Genomic DNA, 20767 nt, shown 5'->3' on the forward strand with positions numbered 1-20767 from the left:
GGGCAGGGGTAGCACAGCATTTGGTGCTGGGAATCAAATTGCAGTTCCCTGTGCCTGCCTGAGTTTGCCTAAACAGGCACTTCAGACTGCTGAGCTATCTCATCGGCCCCACAAATGAATATTGTTAATGAAAAGATGTATTATATTCTTTAAATTTTTAATTCTCATATTACTCCTGTTTAATACTCTAAACATACAGTTTACCTTATAAATACTTTGATAATGTATTTTCTTGACATACTTTTGAATATATCCTGTTTGATGGGGCCAGGGAGATGGTTCAGTGGGATAAGCGCTTCCCTGGCAAGCGCAAGGGCCTGTGTTCAATCCCCGGTTCTGCCCAAAAAAAAAAAAAAAAAAGAATATATCCTGTTTGAGTCACTTTGCAAGGAAAAGTGAAGCACAAGGAGATGAAAACCTATATTACCAGCTTTCAGAGATTAATATCATAAGTAAAAACGGGCTGGTGAAATTGCTCAGTGGACTGAGTGCCTGTTTTAGCAAGCACAGGGACCAGGGTTAGATTCCCAGTCCTGCACCTGCCGGCCCCACCTCCAAGGAGCACTGAGACAGCTCCTGAGACTGGGCATGTTAGCACACGCCTGAAATCTCAGTGTTGGGGAAGCTGAAAACAGGAGGATCACTATGAGTCCTAGCTACGTAGTTAGGCCCTATACCAAATGCATAAATGAAAAAAGAAATATGAATTATAAAATATAGAAAAGTGAGAGCATTTACTGAACAATGCCAGTAAACTGCAGAGTTCAGAGGAAGCAAAGATCACTGTTCTTTAATTTTCAGAGATGGCTTTGAGATAAATGATTTTATGTCAGTAGAGAGTCATTTGAGAGTTTTAAGCAGTGAGAATGCTAAGATCAGAGCAATGCTTTAAAAATTTAATTTGGAAATGTTATAAAGAGTAGAGAGGAGTGGTACAAAAATTTATAACTAGCTGGACATGTGCCTGTGTGTAATCCCAGCTGCTGGGGAAACTGAGGTAACAAGATGCCAAATTCAAGGTAGTTGAGGTTTCTTAAGTGAGAACCTTGTGTCAAAATAAATTTTAAAGGTATGGAAATACAGCTCAGGTGTAGACCTCTTGCCCAGTGTATACAAGACCTGGGTTTCAGCCCCACTACCACAGAGAAAGAAAGATGAATAACAAGAAATTCTGAAGAAATCCAAGTAATTGAAAATGTAGTAGAAGTTTAAAGGGGGCAATCAAATATTACAAAGAAAAAGTCCAACTATGTGTGTATTTGGAATGTATTATGATTTTATTTTGTTACTGAAGATTTATATTCCTAATAATATTGTAAATACATAGATGTGGGCTGGGGACCTGGCTCAGTGGAATAAGCACTTGCCTGGCAAGCACAGGGGTCTGAGTTCGATCACCGGTTCCGCAAAAAAAATAAAAGGCATAGAAATATGTATGACAGTTAAAATTTTTGCTTTGATAAATAAGAAGGATTGAAGGTAGGCTAAAGGAATAGGGAGAGAAAAGAAAATATATTATGTACACATATAAATTCCCTATGATGAATGCAACTGTCATATCAAAAGAATACCAATAAAATTAAATTTTAAAAAATAAATTCTTCAACAACTAGTGTACTGATGGATAGTTCCTGAACAAACTTTTTAAAGATTCATTTATTTATTTTATTTATTTGGTGTAGGGTCTAGCTACGCAGCTCGGACTCATAGTGATCCTCCTGTCTCAGCCTCCCCAGCACTGGGATTACAGGTGTGTGGCACCACGCCCAGTTTTGGTGGTTGGCAAGGCACTCGGGGTTTCCCAGGCCAGCAAGATAGGCAGTGCTGGGGATAGAACCCCATCGCTTGTGCTTGCCAGGCAGCTGCTTAGACCACCAAGCTATCTCCCCAGCCCAAAGAAACTTTTCATAGTAATGATTTTTGTTGTTGTTGTTATTGCAGTTTCCTAATAAGATGGTTGCCCATGTAGCTTGTAACATGCTTCACATGCTGGTTCATTACGTACCTAGACTTCAGATTTACCAACCTGATTCTCCTTTGAAAATTATTCAGGTAAGTAATTTCTTCATTTTTTTATATAACCTTGTAATAGATTTTTAGATTAGCATGCCTTGAAATAAAAAAATTAACATTATTTAAAGTTTTTTGCATAATCAAATGATTTCCTATTATGCTTTTAGTAATGCAAAATTCCTGATAGTCCCTTTGTATTTTATGTCTTAAGCTTGTGTTTCCGGTTTCTAAATGAAGTAAAATCATTTAAAAACAATTTGCAATCATAAAGTTAAATATTGTATATAAATTTAGTCATGCTATTGTCTTTTAAAAGTAGATTCTTCTTCATTTACTCTCTTAGGAGGGAAAACATGCCATCCTCTACAGAATATTACTTTTCTACAAATCATTTCTGAGGAACTTTTTTCCCCTTAGTGTCTCCTGTGTTCTTTACAACACCTGACGTGTCTTAGCCCTTTATTACTTCTGTCTTAAGATATTGCAGGAGCCTTTTTCTGGATGAATATCTCTGCCTATCAGTCCTCAGTCACATTCATATGACGCATCTCATGTTACTTATCGGAAAAAAAAATGTAATAAAAATCTCTAGTTTTCTTTGAATATAAAATAAAGCCCAAATTGGTTGGGTTTTTTTTTTTTAGTTTTTGAGACTGGCTCATGCTATGTAGTTTAGGTTGACCTTTACCTCACTCTGTAGCCCAGACTAGCTTCAAATTCAGCAATCTTCCTGCCTCAGCCTTCCAAGTGCTGGTATCAAACGTATGTCATCATACCTTGTACATTTATTGTCTTTGATGTTTACTGTTCTTAGGGTGACTTTCATATAGAAAATATTTTTTATTTTAATTTTTTAATAGATTGCAAATTGAAAATAAATTATTTACAAACATATAAATGAATATAACAAAAAAAAAATTGCCCAAAATAAAAATGAAGAATTTACAGACCAGTCATAATAGTTCACAGTGTCCAAAACCAAGAAACTTATGTTCATATAACTAGAATTCTCAAAGTAGAAAGGAGTAGGCATTAAATATTTAAAGATTTAAAATTTCTGAATTTAGTTCAACTTATAATACTGCAATTCCAAGAAAAATGAACCTTTTTTTTTTTGGCTCCAAATGCCTCCAGGGCAGGTTTGGCTGGCTTGAGTTGTGGGGATTGAACCACAGCAACCTTAGCCTAACTGCTTTGTTGAAGCAGCCACTTAAAGAACTGAGCTAAGGGACAGGCCCCCCAAAAATGAACCTTTTGCACAAGAAATTTAAATAAAATCATACCAAGATACACAAAACTGAAATTGTCCAAAACTTATTATAAAGAAAAAAATCATTAAAGCATATACAGGGGCTGGAGAGATGGCTCAGTGGTCTAAAGCACCTACTTAGAACAAGCTAAGCTAAGCAAAAGCACAGCGACCGCAGTTCAATCCCCAGCACCACATGCCAGCCAGCCCCGCCCCCTGGTGGGCTGAGCTGGCCACACACACACACTAAATAAATAAATAAATTTTAAAAAAAAGCATATACATAAAAAATATTAGCTATGGAAGAACAAAATTAAATAGCATCTCATTCCACATTAGAAAGAAAAAAAAAGGACCAAGTGTTTAAGAAACTAGACTAATTACAGGACTGAAAGTAAAGATCTGTCCTCTTTGAATTTTATACTTAGCGAACATACCTTTGGAAACTAAAAGTAAGATTTTCTAGTTATACAAACTTGAAATATTTTAATTCCTCCAGACATAGCATATAGGAAATAACAAAGAGCATAATTCAAAGGCAAGAGAAGTTGTAGTATGCTCCCGGATGAACAATAAAGAGCTGAGCTCTCAATATGATAGTTATGCAGGACTATATAATATATATTAGATGAACCCTTTTTTAAAATTCACTGAAGATTTCTATGAAACAGTACTAATCTTATGTTGGGTTATATTGTCGCACGCGGCCATGCCAGCAAGGAAGACGCGACCACTGGTTGTGTCTGCGTAGCCTTTTATTGCCCTGTTAAATTTCTCTTCTCTCTCCCCGAGGCCCCTGCTCTTAGCTTATAAGTCTCAGGGCTTCCAATCATGGGGCGCCACGTGTGTACCGTCCATTGGTCCAGGTATGCGGAAGCAATGCATTAGCCCAAGCCTTGGCCTTATATGGAGTTATTACTAGGAGCACTCACCCCCTGAGAGGGTGGAAGGCGGAAACCGGCGCCATCCTAGGGCATGGTTACACGCAGCTCCCTACATTATATACATATTTTTTTTTCATATATATGTGTGTGTATGTGTGTATACAAAACAGGGAAGAAGTAATATAAAGTCAACAGAAAATGGAAATACACTTTTCAAAGTTTCTAATACTAGGAGAAATCATATGATGTCTTTTAAATAAATTGTAAGTCAAAGATATAGTATAAATCTTAGAACAAAAATTAAGATTAAGCAATATTCAGAAAATTAAATACTAATTAATTAAAAATTAAATGTTTCAAAACAATTGAACTAAGAAAAAGTTTTCACGAAAGCAAAGAAGTACTAAGAGTAAAACATAAGATAAATACTGGAATGGCAAATAAATCACCATCACTTCTAACAGTTTGAGGATAGGATATCGCACAAAGTTCTAGTGTGTTGTGGACATGCATAATGACCATGACAGTTACTGGTGGCCAGTTGTCACTTGTGGGACTGAGCTACAGCTATTTCTTTGAAATCCACCCTGTAGATTCAGATGAAATCATGACCCATAGAGTGGAAGAGAAGTCCATTTATAGAGTGTGCTGATGGAAATATTTTGGTGCTGTACACAAAAGAATAACTGAAAGACTGCTATTGTATATCTCTTATTCTCCTGTGTTTAATTGTTTGCCCTATTTGATAGGTTCTTTCCATTCTCATTCATGGGGCTGTGATCAACTTGCTCCCTCTCTAGAACATCATTTAGTAGTCTGTGTAGGCTTGGCTTTGTCATCATGAAATTCTTTAGTTCTTTGTCATGGAAGTATTTCACTTCTCCATTACACTTGAAAGAGAGTTTTGCAGGGAATATCAGTCTGGATTGGAATTTGCTTTCTTGCAAGACTTGAAGTACTTTGCTCCATGTTCTTCTTGACTTGATAGTTTGTGAAGAGAAATCTGCCATTATTCTGATGGGTTTTCCTTTAAACGTGATCTGTTTCTTTTCTTTAGCGACTTTTAGTATACAGTTCCTGTGCTGAATTTCTAGGATCTTGATTATTATATGTCTGGGAGTGATTTTCATTGGGTTGATGTTATTTGGAGTTCTATATGGCTCAGGTTCCTGAATGTCAGATTGTTGCCCCATATTTGGGAAATTTTCTGCTATTACTTCTGCCCATATTCTTTTCATATCATTTGTATTGACTCCTTCCTTCTCATTGATACCTGTTAGCCTCACATTGTTCATCTTTGCATTGTCTTGCAGGTATTGAATTATTTTTTACTACATGCTAGTTGTTTTTAAGAGATCTTTTCTTACTTTTTCACTAGCTGCAATGGTGTCTTTAAGGTCAGAAAGTCTGTTTTCACTTTCACTCAAACAGTTTTGCCAGCTTGTGATTGAGGTTTTAATTTCATGTATATCACTTTGAATCTGTTTCATACATTCTATTTCTTTCCTATATTACTTATTCAGGGGTTCCATCATTTTTATATTCTGCTCTTTTTTTTATCAGTGTATTCTCTAGAAGAAGTTAGTACTTCTTTGCTTACAGTTATCAGTACATTTTTTAGTTCAAAAATTATTTCTGATCTGATTTCTTCTATACCTTTGTGCAGTTGTTTTTTTATTTCTAACGCTATTATTTCTGAGATATCAGGTGTGTGATTTCCAGTTTCCTCTATGTTAGTGTCTTCTGCATTTGTACTGGGTGGACTTGGGGCCTGCGACTGCATTTTGTTCCTTCTCTTTGTCATTTGTGTACCACTGTCTTCTGACCTTTGGTGTAGATCTTAGATAATTACCTTAGCACCAGGTCTGGATCTACAAAGTTCAGATTCCTCCAGGTGGGTGTTGCTTGGATCTGGCTGGGATCTAGCTGCTGTGCTCCACTTCTTCCTGCTGCAGCCCTTGGAGTTGAACCCTTTGTGTCACTCTGACAAGATGTTCTGCTCCTGAATCAGCTGGGTGGGTCTTGCCTCTAGCCTCTTTGCAGGGAGTTCTGCTGAAGGGTTCTACACTGGGCCTGCACTCTGGGTGGAATCTAGAAGCTATTATCATTTTTTTTTTATTTTAGGAAAGGATCCACAGGGTGTTAAGTACCTCACTACTAGATAGGACTCGTAGTGATCCACCTGTTTACAGGCTCCTAAGAGCTGGGATTACAGGCATGCTCCACCACACCTAGTCTCAATTGCTTTCTCAGCATGCCTCGGGCGGGGCCAGCACAGCAGGCCAGGGGATTGAACCCCTGGCCCCTGCACCTGCTTGCAGGCTCTTTAATCCACTGAGCTATTTGGCCGACCCTTATCATTATATCTTGAGTTAAATGTAACACAACCACTAAAAATTTAGGTTTGAGGTTAGACACAAACCAAAAACACAAGTACCTCCTGCCTCTTTCATGTACTAACTTTGTAATTGTGGGCAAGTTACTCAGCCCACTAAACTCTGAACTCTTTACATTTGGGATTAAATATAACTTCACATGTTCTAAAGACTGAGAAAGCACATGGAAAAACACTAGTATGTTTTGCTCCATAAATAATACAAAGTTTAATAAATATTGCTATATTACAATAAAATACATAAGCAGAGTTTTTACAGGTTGTTTTAGTGAACACACTATTCAGGGCTTATAGATAAGCATTAAAATTTTGTTATCTTCTTTCTACTTATAGTTAAAGAAGTGAAACCCCAAAATAGTAGAACATTTCAATGATAGTTATCTCTTTGCAGAATTGTGTATGAAGCCCAGCTTTATTGCCAAAATGAAGCAAATTGATCTAATATACTAGATTGCACTGGGGGAGTTAGCTTTATTTCATATAAAGCATATTAACATAAATTTTATTTTATGATTGCAACTTAATTGCACATATGTGTGGATTATACAGTCAATATGTGTGGATTTTGTAATCATCATGTCAGAAATCAGCATAGCTATCACCTTAAACATTTATCATTTCTTTCTGGTCAGAACATTCAAAGTCTTTAATGTTTTTGAGAAATAGTTACTGATTGTTAACTATGTCACCATACTGTATAGCAGATCACTTGAATTTGTTCTTCCTAACTGTGATATTATATCCGTTGACCAAAGTCTCTATATTTCCACACCCTCCCTCTTCCCAGCCTCTGCTACACACTGTTTTATTCTCAGCTTCTATTGAGATCATCTTTTTTAGATTTTATATAGGTGAAATCATTTGTGAGGTATTTCTCTTTCTGTTGTTAGTTTATTTCATTTAACATATCTTTCAGGTTCATTCCTGCTGTTAACAAATGACATTCAGCTTCTGTATGGCAAAATCATTTTGGCTATCTGTCTGTCTGTCTGTCTGTCTGTCTGACATTTTCTTTATACTTTCATACATTGATGGCCACATAGGTTGGTTCCATATCTCGGCAATTGTGAATAGTTCTGCAATAAACACAGTATGCAGCTATCTCTTCAGCATACTCATTTCATTTCTTTGGATGTATATCATTGGTTGAATTGCTAGATCATATGGTAGTTTTATTTTTAATTTTTTTTAGATACTTCTGTAGTGTTTTTCACATTGGCTGTACTAATTTATATTCCTACTGTGTAAAAGTTTCCCTTTTTTCCTACATTCTCACCATCGTTTTTGTCTTTTTTGTAATAACCATTCTGACTGGACTGAAGTGATATCTCATTGTATGATTTTGTTCATTTGGTGCAAGGGATTGAATCCAGTACCTTATAAATACACTTTACTGCTGAGCTGTACTTCTAGTCCTATATGTGATTGTAATTTGCGTTTCTTTGATAAGTAGGGATGTTAAGTTTTGGGGGCTTTTGGGGGGTGGGGGTACCAGAAATCGAACTCACAACCTCACACTTACCAGGTAGCACTGTTTTACATATTAGAGCTGGCCTTTTGTTCTTCTTTTGAAGAATGTCTGTTTAGATGTTTTCCCACTTTTTTTTTCCTAGTGAGCTGTTTGAGTTTTTATGCAAAAATATATTTAACAGAATTTTTCAACTTAATGGATCTGAGCATTAATTTGTAAAAAAAAAAAATACCATATAATAAAAACACAAGGAGAATTTATGCTAAATCATTTTCTACATGCACAGAAAAACTGAATGAAACCAACCACTTGCTAGGATAGATTCCCCCTACCCTTTTTTTGGAGACATATAGTCTCATGTATTTCAAGCTGGTGTTGAACTTAATGTGTAGCCTCAGTGATGATCCTCCTGCCTCAGTTTCCCAAGTGCTAGAATTACAGACTTTTGCCACCATGTCTGGCTCTCCTATTTTAATAACATCTTTATTATTGTTTTCTATTTCTCTATATTTATTTATGTATTATCTGTATATGTGTAACATCTACCAATAGGAAGAGAACCAAAAGATGAAAGGTTTAATAACTACAGAGAGAGGAGAAAAAAGAGGGAAGGGAATATAAAAAGTTACCATGTGTCATGTACATGTGCCAACCTCCTATAATGAATGTAATCATCATGTACTGCAAACATGTAATGATAAATTTGATGATAATACTTTAACAGTTAATCTGTGTTTACACAATTGATTCACTTCCATGAATTAAATTAGGATGAAATTATACTTGACAGAACATGTATATGAAGTTAGCGTCTGTACTTGAGAACTTTAAATGATTGACAGTTGAATATACATAAAAGGCTTTACCTATTAAATTTCTTTAACAATATGTATTAGGGTAAAGCCTGTAGCAGTAGATTTTATATTATTTTAGCATATAACACTTAACTTTAAGCTGTGTCAGTAATTTAACTTATTTTAAATTCATTTATTTGCTTATCTGTTTTGCCTGCAGATCCTAATAGCCACTATCACTCACCTTTTGCCAAGTACAGAAGCTTCGTCTTATGAATTGGACAAGAGGGTAATTTAAATTTTGTTTGGTATCTAATATGTGGTTATCTAGCTTAAAATACGTCTATTTTAAATTTTCACAGATACATATATATAACGATAAAAATTGATCTTGTATTCACAGTCGTAGTGTGAACTATATTTCCCTTATTTGTGTATCACCATATTTTATTTTAGTTCAAGTTTCACGCCTGCTTAATAAAGTTTTTGAATTTCAGGGCGGTAAGGAACCTTGGAGAACATTCTGCCTACTTAATAATTATTGTATCCTACCAAACTATGATAAAGACTATTACTTGTGAGAATTCATCACCACTGAAGGCAGTCACTTGTCTTTGTATAACTGTTACTGGTAGAAAGTAAAGATGTTCCCAGTAAGCAAAGTACATGTAATACATAGAGATATATCACTTTAAAAAGAGCATTCTCTGTATCCATGACAAATTTCTACAAAATGCTGTTTACCATTGTAAATTTATTTTTATGGATATCACTTTATTACTTCAGCTTGTATTCTTCAGTTCTAGAGTTTCTTTGTGGTTTCATTTTACAGGATTTCATATCTTGGGGCCAGGAAGATAGCTCAGTAGAATAGGGCCCGAGTTCAATCCCCGGTTCCACAGGGGGGGAAAAAAAAAGAATTTCATATCTTGCCTGAAATTCTACATTTCTTCATCACTTATGTGAATCTCCTTTTAAAGAATCTTTTCCTCTTTTTTTTTTTTTTTTTTTTTGTATTTTATGGGTCTACAGGGTGATCAGGGTCTCACTGCTAGATCAGACTCATAATGATCTGCCTGTTTACAGCCTCCCAAGTGCTGCGATTACAGTCACGTGCCACTGCATCCAGTCTCAATTGCTGTCTCAGGAGCTGGGGAATGGCTCAGTAGAAAAAGTACTTGCCTGGCAAGCACAAGGGTGTGAGTTCAATCCCCGGTTCTGCAAAAAGAAAGGAAGGAAGGAAGGAAGGAAGGAAGGAAGGAAGGAAGGAAGGAAGGAAAAAGAAAGTGCTTACCTTTGATACCTTCCTGCTCAATTGCTGTCTCAGTGCACCCCAGGGGTGGAGCCCAGCAGGGCAGTCCTAGGAATTGAACCCCTGGCCCCTGCACTTGCTTGCAAGAGCTTTAATCTGCTGAGCTATTTGGCTGGCCCCTCCTTTTGAAGAATCTTTAGCATATTTATTGTTAACTGTTTTAATGTTTTGTGTGTTAAACCTGATATCTAAAGTCATCGCTGAGTTTGCTTATATTGAGTCTTTTTTTTTTAACTATAAGTTTCATTTTCCTACTTGTTTACATCTAATTTTTATTGTATACTAGACGTTATGCATAGCATGTGGACACGCTAGATCTCTGCTATTTGTTAGCAGAGATGGTAACATTTAAAGCCATAAAGCCATGTGTAGCTTCAAATTAAAAATTCACATTAAAATATTAATTCGTTTGTACATTTTAAGTGCTCAATAAGTGCATGAACAGATACTAACCATTTCTATCATTGATACAGGCTTGTAATAGATAAGATGGCTCTATATTAATTTCATCTGAAAAATTTTTTGTTTTTTTCTCTTTATGACATTCAGATCTTGAATTCTTCTCTTGGTCTCAGTGTTACTACCTCTTAATCACAATGTATTGAAATCTCCAACACGTTTCACTTACTGCTTATATTCTGCCTATTACAGAACTCTGAAGCTGTGATTATATTTCTATTCCTATTTCAATTTTTTTTTTTTTTTGCATTTTCTCCATGTGGATGTTTTGTTGTTGTTGTTGTTTTCCTGTTTCAAATTTTCTTGTGTGGCTACATACATTTTATACTCCTATTTTTTCAGTGTCTTTCATATCACTGATTTTGTCAGTTTACTTCAGAATTTTTTATTCTTTCTCTTTGTATTCAGTTTAAACCTCATTTGGCATTGTTCTTGTTAAATACATTCTTCACTTTTAAAAGAGGCATATATAGGCTAAGTCTCCCCTCTTGTTTGAAATGCTTGGGACTAAAAGAATACTTAGTTGCGTGTAAATAATTACTTATCTTGGGCCGGCCTGATAGCTCAGTGGACTAAAGCACCTGCTTAGGCAGAGTAAGGCTAGGGTTTGATCCTCACTGTGCCATGCTGGCCCGGTCCCCGGGGCGCACTGAGATGGCTATTGAGACTGAGTGTGGTGGCCTACACCTATAATCCCAGCTCTCGGGAGGCTGAAAACAAGAGAATCTCTCCAAGTCGGATCTACATAGTGAGACCCTGTAGATCCTGTTGTAAATACAGAATAATAATAATAATAATAATAATAATAATAATAATGTATCTTGGGGATGGGACCTAAACCTAAATAAGGCATTCATTTAGCTTTCCTGTATACCTTACTCACATACCCTTAAGATAATTTTGTAGAATATTTTAGTGTACCTGGATTTGGGTTGTAACCCTGTGCAGTCTGCCATGGAATTTTCCATTTATGGCGTCATGTTGGCACACATGACATTGTGGATTCTGGAGCATTTTAGATTTTCATTATTTGGATTAGCAATGATCAATATGTACACCATTTTAATTCTGGAGTCTTTAATTAGTGTCTTAAACTAGGTCTAGATTTCTAAATCTAGTTAATGACACCATCAAAAAACTAATTGGCTATGTCCTTCTGTATCATCTTTGCTTACAGAGACCTGACCTAGCTATTACAATGAAAAATCTGTACTATCAAGTTTTTCCCTTGTCTACTTAAACATTTATTGATTATAAAGTATGTGATATTCTGCTGCACTAAATTAAACATTGATAAATAAGATAACATCTGCAAAGAATTTTAAGATTAGATAAGTGAGGCAAAACAATGTAATAAACTTACATTTATGTGTGAAGCATCATGGAGGCGGAAGTAACCTAACTATTAAGGAGAGGGTCACTTGTTAATCGGAAACTTCCTTAAAGATGAATAGGATTTTCTACATAGAGATAAAGATGTGCAGCCATAAAATTATTTTAAGTAGGGGAAATAGCATAAGTACAGTCACAGAGGTATAAAACAGAATGGTATGTTTGTGGGAAATATCAGCCAGTTCCATATTATAGAATATCAAATGTGTGACTAAAAATAGGGAAGTATAAAATTTCAGAGGTACAGAGAGCCAGATTATGAAGGGCTATGAACTATTTTGAAGGGCTTCAGTGCACAGTGAAATACAGCTTGTAGAAATATGAAAGTCAAATTAAATGGAATAGTTTGGTAATTGTGATTAAAAGCAATCTCTACAAGATTTGCTAACATTCCAAACTAAGACTAAAGGAACAGAGAACAGATATCTGTTTGCTTGGCGTCTTCACTGTGCTGTATTCTGACATCTCTTCTCATACAACAGCCTCTTCTAAAGTAAAAGTATCAATCGAAGGAGGGAAGATAAGCAAAAAAAAAAAAAAAAAAAAATCAGGATTGTTAGAATAAAATGGGTTTCAATTTTCTGCGCCTGTAAGGAATAGCATAGATGGAAACCACCAGCCAACTAACCTGATTAGAAAATTTGAGGTTGGAAGTAAAGATATTGGCATTCTGAGCATATGAGTAGTATCAAAATGTGGGCCTATATGAGTTTACTTTAAAAGAGGCTGTTGTATGAGAAGAGATGTCAGAATACAGCACAGTGAAAACGCCAGGCAAGTGACAGTTCAGTAAAAGTGACTGAAGGGGCTAGTGGGAGAAGTAGATGACCAGGTCCAGAAGAGAGTAATCACACAGAGGGGAGATTCGTAATCCCCGAAATGCTTTTCTGATCTCAAATTATATCATTTACATAGATCAGTAGGAACAAATAATAGCAGGTTTGAACTAAAACTATGCTCAATCAAAAAAAAAAAACAATATTCAGTTTACCTTTAGAGATTATGTCTATATTCAACAGAATATCATCATTCAACATGATTTGTCCTGTCTTTCTTAGACTGCTAAAAGATTTCTGTATTTTTCAGTTTTTTGGGTTTTTGGGGTGTTTTGTTTTGTTTTGTTTTGTTTTGTTTTGTACTGCTGCTTAAAGTGCCCTTTTTGGTGGAATACTCAGTGAGGTCTTGGCTTTTTTGTTTTCACTCCAACTTTGTGAAATCCAGTCTTACTGGTTTTCTGAGACAGGATTGTGCTGTGTGTTCTAGGCTGGTCTTGAGCTCACCAAGTAACAGGCTGACCTTGAACTTGCCCCAATGTTCCTGTCAGCCTCCTGAGTTCTGGGATTGCAGGTGTGCTTTTATGCGTGATGAGGTCTTGTTAAATTAAAATAAAGAAATAGAAGTGATTATAACACATATAGACCCAAATCTTTCATTTTTATTCCATCTTGGTGTGATGAAATAAGTTTAATTGATGCCTGTTGACTTGTGTGGGTGGTGTATGCATGCATGTGCACACTTGCTAAGGGCCTTGCATGTGCTGAGCAAGCCCTCTACTACTGAGCTATACCTTAAACCCTGATTATGTATTGTCTTGAAGCTTCGTGTTTTTGTTCAAATTAACTTTAACATTCCTGTTTTATTATGCCGAAGATTTCATTGTGCTTCCCTCAGATATGAAGGTGAAACCATAATAATAGTCATTTGTCATATGTTCAAATTAATTAGGTCCAGGTAATTATTAATAGGGAACATAGGACTGATGCTTCCTAAAGTAAAATTTGAAATGCAAGAAGAAGGTGAATTATTGTTAGCAAGCTTTTGCAAGTTTGTGATTATAGTGATTTTGTTGTTGTTACAGCTGGTAGTATCCTTACTTCTCTGCCTCCTGGACTGGATCATGGCCTTACCTCTAAAGACACTACTCCAACCAGTCCATGCTGCAGCACCAGAAAATGATAAAGCAGAAAAATCTGTCCTTAATTGTATTTATAAGGTAAACTTCCTCACTTACCTCATTATTTATTTGGAACCAAAAGTTTTATTTAAATTACAGAAACAATAACATTTTCATTTTTTTAGAGCCAGTAATTTTCTAAGAATATAGATAGTAAGAATAAAAATTCAGTTTACAGTACCTAATGGTAATTTAGGGGTACTTTCTATAGGATACTTGTTTGTTCATTGCAAAATTTTGAGTTAGATCTTTATTGGAGAAGAGACTCCCCAATTATATTTCAGTTGTTCTTTTCACTTCAATTAAAGCCCTGTCTTAAAATACTTATAATTTTGCCAAGTTCTTATGTTACAGTTGACTTCTTTCTCCCATTGCATGTATTTCTTTATTTTTGTTTAAACATGGGACTTATTACTTTCTTTTCCCATATATTTACAGGTTTTACATGGGTGTGTTTATGGAGCTCAGTGTTTTAGCAATCCAAGGTATTTTCCAATAAGCCTCTCTGACTTGGCATCTGTAGATTATGATCCATTTATGCATTTGGAAAGTCTCAAAGAGCCTGAACCTCTGCACTCTCCTGATTCAGAACGATCTTCTAAACTCCAACCAGTAACAGAAGGTAAAATGAGTTCTGTTCAGGATATTATTGCTTGGATTTTTTTTTGTTTGTTTGTTTCTGTTTTTTTGTTTTGTTTTGTTTTCCCTTTTTCAATCAGATTTTATTGGTACATTGTAGATACACATAATGATCACATGCATCATAGAGAATTTGGACCTGTATATGATACAATATTTCTTTCTTTTTCTCATTTCCCTGCCCTCCCTTCAACCCCTTTCCCTCCTCATTTACAAAAACTTTTTTTTTTCCTCTATTCCCTTCTTTCCTTCTCCCTTCCCTTTCCATTATTTCCCTCCCCATTAGAACATTTTCTTCCTGTTTCACAATACCTCTTACACATTTTAGTCCTTATTTACACTTTTGGTTTCTCACACCAGAGATTACCCATGTGTGTCTGGCTTACTTCACTTAAGAATGTAGTGTCAAGGTATATCCATTTAGCTAGAAATGTCTCAAGCTGATGCTTCTTTATGATGAGTGTTACTCTACTCTATAAAAAGCCCCATTTTCTTTATCTCTTCACCAGTTGATAGGCATTTGTGCTGTTTCCAGCATTTGACTATTGCAGACTGTGCCACTGTAAGCATGAATGTGCCTGTATCACTGTGCTAAGCTGCTTGTAATTCTTTTGAGGAGATACCAAGAAGGGGGGATAGCTGGTGCAAATGGAACCTCTAGTCCTAGTTTTTTTGAGAAATGTCCACATGCTCACCACAGTGGTTGTACCATTGTACACTCATACCAGCTGTAGAGAAGGGTTCCTTTTTCCCTGTAGCCCCTCCAGCATGTGATATTAGTTGATCTCTTGATAAAAGTTTTCCTTCTGGAGTGAGATGGAATCTCAGTGTTGTTTTACTTTGAATCTCTAATGGCCTGTGATGCTGAACATTTTTGCATATATTTTCTGTTTGCATTTCTTCATCTGAGAAGTGTGTATTCATCTCACATGCCCATTTTTAGACTGGGTCTTTAAATTTGAGAGGTCTGGGATTTTTTTTTTTTTTTTTTTTTTAGTTCTTTATATGTTCAAGATAGTAATCCTTTGAGAACAACTTACAAAATTTTTTTTCCCACACTGAAGGTTTTCTCTTCACTCTGTTGGTAGTTTTTCTTAATGTGCAAAAGCTTTCTACTGAGATGAGTTTCCCGTTGTCTATTCTTCATGAGCGTTCCTGTGGAATCAGGGTTTTGTTCATAGTCTTTCCCTATGCTGTCTTCAAGAATTCTGCCTATTCTATCTTCCAGTAAATGTAATATTTCGGTTTCAATATTTTTATCTTTGATCCATTTTGATTTTAGTTTAGTGTATGGTGGAAGATATGGGCCTAATTTTCATCTCAAGTATGTGCAAAGCCATTTTTTCAAGCACTGTGTATTAAAGAGGCTGTCTTTCTTCCAGTGAACATGTTTGGCACCATGTTTGGCACTGTGTCACAGGTAAGGTGACTAAATATGTCTCGAGTTGTTTATGCATCTTCTAATATGTTCTCTTGATCCTTGAGTCTGTTTTTCTGCTACTACCATGCTGGTTTTATCATAGTAGCTTTGTAGCATTATTTCAACTCTAGGATTGTGATGCCCCTGCCTTGCTGCTGTTGTTCAGAATTTCTTTGATATTGTAGGTCTTTTGTGGTTCCAAATGAATTTTAAGATTTTCTGTAATTCAGAGATATGCTGTTGGAATTTTGATCAGAATTGCATTAAATCTTTATAGTAATTTTGGAAGTATGACCATTTTCACTATATTGGTTGTTTCTACCCAAGTGCAAGGGATATCTTTCCATTTTCTGATACCCTTTTCAATCTCTTTCTCTCTCTTTTTTTTTTTTATCAGAACACTGTAGTTTTCAATGTAGAAGTCTTTTACTTCCTTTGTTAGATTGAGTCCTAGGTATTTCTTTCTCTCTTTTTCTGGATGCTATTGTGAAAGGTGTTTCCATTATTTCCCTCTCAGTAAATTTATTATTCATATAAAGGAAGGTTAGTGAGGGGTTTTTATTTTTATTTATTTATTTATTTATTTGGTGCAGGGTCTCACTACAGTTAGGGTTCGTAATGATCCTCCTGTCTCAGCTTCTCTAGCGCTGGGTTTACAGGTGTGTGCCATCACACTTGGTTTTGGGTCTGGCATGGTGCTTCTGGAGTTCCAGGGCCAGCATGGCATACCATACTGCAGATTGAAGTCAGGTACTAGGGATTGAACTCAGGTCCTTGTTCTTGCCAGCCAGACGATTAAACCACTGAGCTATCTTCCCAGCCTGGTTATTGAATTTTGAGTGTTGACTTTGTATTTAGCTGTGTTACTGAATTTGGTTATTAAGTCTAACAGTCTTTTGATGAAGTTTTTGGGGTCGTTCAAGTATTGTGTCATCTGTGAATAATGATAACTTACCTTTTTCCTTACCTATCATTATTTCTTTTATTCTTTCTCTTGTATAATTACTATGGTTAAAGTTTCCAGAATTATATTGCAAAGAAGTGGTGGATATCCTTCTCTTATTCCTGATTTTAGAGTGAAAGCTTTCACTTTTTTGTCCATTTCATATGATGTTGGCTGTGGGTTTGTCATAGATGGCTTTTATCAGATTGATATAAAGACCATCTATTCCAATTTTCAATTGGGTTTTTATTATGAATGGGTATTATCTTGCTTCTCCTTCAATTTTAAATGATAATTTTGTGGGGTACATCAGTCTAGGTTGAAGGTTGTTCTCTTTTAGAGCTTGAAGTACTTAATGCTTTCCTTGACTTAATAGTTTGTGTCAAGATATCAGCTGTGGTTCTGATGGACTTTTCTTTATAGATAATTTGTTTCTTTTCTGTAACAGCTTTTAAGATTCTGTTCTTGTGTTGAATTCTTGGAATCTTGACTTTGATACTTCTGGGTGTAGTTTGTGTGTGTGTGTGTGTGTGTGTGTGTGTGTGTGTGTTTCTAATTCAAGTTATGTGTACCTCACTTACACATAAGTCAATTTCTTTTTCCCTATCAGGGAAGTTTTCTGCTATGATGTTTGTGAACGGGTTTTTTTTTATACATCATTTGTACTGTCACCTGCTTTTTCATTGACTCTAACCAATCTCATATTCTTTTTTTGCCTCATCTAGAAGCTGTTAGATTGTTTTTTTCTTGAGTCTGCATTATGGATTCCATTTCTTTCCTAAACATTTGTGGCTTCCAAAATTTGATTTCCTCTGTTGTTTTTCTGGTTGTCATTGTTTGTTTCATCTTTACTCTAGAGTCATTAAGCATGTTTTTCACTATGGACACTATTTCTGTAGTGATCTGAGAAATTATTTCTGATTTGATTTCGTTCTAGCATCTCATTGAGTTGCTTTATTGTTACCACTTGAGACACCACGTGGGTGATTTTTTTTTAATGTATTTAGTACATGGTCACCAGGGTCTCAGTACACAGATTGGACTAGTAGTGATCCTCCTGTTTTCAGCCTCCCAAGTGCTGGGATTACAGGCCTGCTCCACCATGCCCAGTCTCAATCTCCGGCTTAGTGTTCCTCAGGGGTGTGCCAGGGATCAAACCCTGGTCCCTGCATCTGGCCCTTTAGTCCTCTGAGCTATCTGGCTGGCCCTTTGTGGGTGCTTTTGGATTGTCCCACCTCATTGCTTCCTGGGTTTGCCTTTGATGAACTGGATGTCTGGGATTGCATGTTAATATTTAAGCCAAATGTTCTTTTTCTTTTTTCTTTTAGCTTAATTCCTGGGTTGAAGCTTGTAAATCCCAAGCTTCATGAATATTTTTATCATTAGCATGTAGAACCCTTAGGAAATACCTGCTTCTCAGAGGTATCGTCCAGGTGTAACTTGTTTTCGGCTTTTAAGTGTGTTACAAGATTATACCTCCTCAATTTTTGAGAATGAGTTGTTGCTACCTACTTGACTCAGTCCCTGATTCTTTGGCACTGGCCCACAGTATTTTCTGTTGACTCTCAGGCAGTCGCAGTCTTAGTATACCTGGAAGAACACAGATAGGAACAGTTATGTCACTTTGACTAAAGTGGTAGTCAGCAATAACAATAGCATATAAACACAGACAAACTGAGAAAGTGACAAACTGAGGGAACCTTAATTTGTCACATTTAACCATATGAACTAGGTTTGTGGTCACATAACAAACTCTACAACAAACCAGAAAATTATATGCAGTAAAGAAGACAATATGCCAATTCCGCCCTCAGAGGAGAAAATTTGAAAGGGGTTAGGGAAGGAAGTAGAGAAATGGAAAAAGAGAAGGAGATTAGAAGCAAGGCAGGACAACAAAGGAAGATGGTGAAAACTTTGGTAAATTGGTACAGCAGGTTGGAGGAAAAGAGAGAAAAAATAAAAATAGAACAACAACCACAAAAAAACTAGAAATCATGTCCACAGTCATATAAAAACAAAATCAAACAGTAGAGAAAAAAAAGGGGAGAGGGCAGAAGTCCACTTCAGGCGGTTTGTCTCTGCTGTCACTGGTAGACAACAAAGAGTCCAGATCTATGTTCATTCATCCCAGAAAGCCAGCAGTAGCTTTACAGAGCGGTAGTGGATAATCTCAGAGCCTGCACCTTTATTCCCCTGTAGTTGGAGCTGCTATCTCGCTCTACACCAGATCCATCTGGCCTGCAGCAGTCAGTGCAGTGTGTGCAGGCTTACTCTTGGCTGAGAGTGCTGGGTGGAGCCAGAAATTTTTCTGAGTTCCCAGCTCAGTTGGCTTCGCTTCAGGATGGCTCCAACCAGTCATCCTCCCCTGTGGCACAGCCATATTCACCCACTCACCAGCAAGTGTGCTGCTTCATCTCTTTACTGAGTGTCTGCAGCTTTGAACCACTCCTCCCACCCCACAGGTTTGAACTACTCTTCCAGCTGAGGGAGAAGGCACCTGTTGTTTGTTGAAGTTTCTCTCTTTCTTCTTACTGTGGGCTTCAATTCCTGCTTCAGAGCCTTTATGGGACCTGGGGACCCACTCAATTCATTATTTTCTTCCTTGTGTTGCTATATTCCAGTGTCTGGACAGCAAATCTTGAGAGGCTCTTTCTTTGCTTCTTACCACTCTGCTGTCTTCCTGGAAGTCTCTTGCTTCCTTCTTACCAGATCTTTAAGAATGAAAATGGAAAAGATGGAACAGGAGAGTATTTCTCACTTTGTAGTTGTTTTAGGTAACTATGTATATACTAGCACAAGTTCATTTTTAGCTTTAGAAATAACTTCATGTACATAATTATTAACATATGTAATCATTTTTCCTTTATACTTCTAAGCTATTGTTAGGCGTTCTTAAAATGCTTTATTTCATACATCATAGGATTTATATGAAATAAGAGTAGATTAGAGTCTGGCAGACCTTCAGTTTTGACTCTGCTGAGTGACTGTTTCACTATTTGTAAAATATTAGTTCCCCCATCTGATTATGTTGAGTATTAGGGAAGATTATATATGTCAAGCCCTTTGCACATGCCTGTCTACTTGGTATATAGTAAACTTAGTAATCAATAACATTTTTAAAACCATAATATTACTACATTCAGAGAATTTACCTCTTGAGGTGTAAACAGATAACTTTATAAAATAATATAAATATAATAGAAAAGGAGACATATAATAAAATTAGTATTAAAAGCATATTTGAGGGGGCTGGCCAGATAGCTCAGTGGATTAAAGCACCTGCTTAGGTAGATACAGAGGTCAGTGCTTTGATCCCTGGCCTACCATGCTGGCCCCGCCCCTGGGGCATGCTGAGACAACAGGGTGTAGTGGCACGTGCCTGTAATGCCAGCACTTGGGAAACTGAAAACAGGAGAATCACTGCAAGTCCAAGCTATGTAGTAAGATCCTGTAGACCCTGCATTAAAATTCAAAAAATTAAATTAAATTAAAATAAAAAAGCAACATTTGACAGCATTCTTTAGGAGTCATCAAATTATAGCCCATATCAGAGGCCTTGTTTCTGGAAATAGTGTTCTGGGGAAACATCCAAATTTCATTTATGTGCCATTATGATAGCTCAATGGACTCAGCATGAGCGCAGGGACTGGGATTCAATCCCTGGTATCCCATACTGCGCTGGCCCTACCCCTGGGGAATGCTGAGCCAGTGACCAAGTCCGGCATAGTGGCACACACCTCTAATCCCAGCATTAGGGAGGCTGAAAACAAGAGGATCATTATAATTCCAGTCTGCATGGTGAGACCCTGTTTAAAAAAAAAAAAAAAAAAGAACATATATAT

The 20767-nt window shown here is 36.4% G+C and overlaps 1 protein-coding gene across 9 annotated transcripts in view; it reads left to right on the forward strand.

The window, feature by feature from the left end:
- The window catches only part of Ralgapa1 (Ral GTPase activating protein catalytic alpha subunit 1), a 263481-nt gene that overhangs the window by 151282 nt on the left and 91432 nt on the right, over nucleotides 1-20767 (forward strand). For all 9 annotated transcript variants that reach the window (XM_023721857.1, XM_023721854.1, XM_023721851.1 and 6 more), the window contains 4 exons: nucleotides 1942-2052; nucleotides 9027-9095; nucleotides 13828-13962; nucleotides 14362-14545. In XM_023721857.1, coding sequence (XP_023577625.1) covers nucleotides 1942-2052; nucleotides 9027-9095; nucleotides 13828-13962; nucleotides 14362-14545 — 499 coding nt within the window. The remainder of the gene's footprint in view (nucleotides 1-1941; nucleotides 2053-9026; nucleotides 9096-13827; nucleotides 13963-14361; nucleotides 14546-20767) is intronic.

Source organism: Octodon degus, unplaced genomic scaffold (assembly GCF_000260255.1).
Source record: "Octodon degus isolate 3935 unplaced genomic scaffold, OctDeg1.0 scaffold00086, whole genome shotgun sequence".
Lineage (NCBI taxonomy): Eukaryota > Metazoa > Chordata > Mammalia > Rodentia > Octodontidae > Octodon > Octodon degus.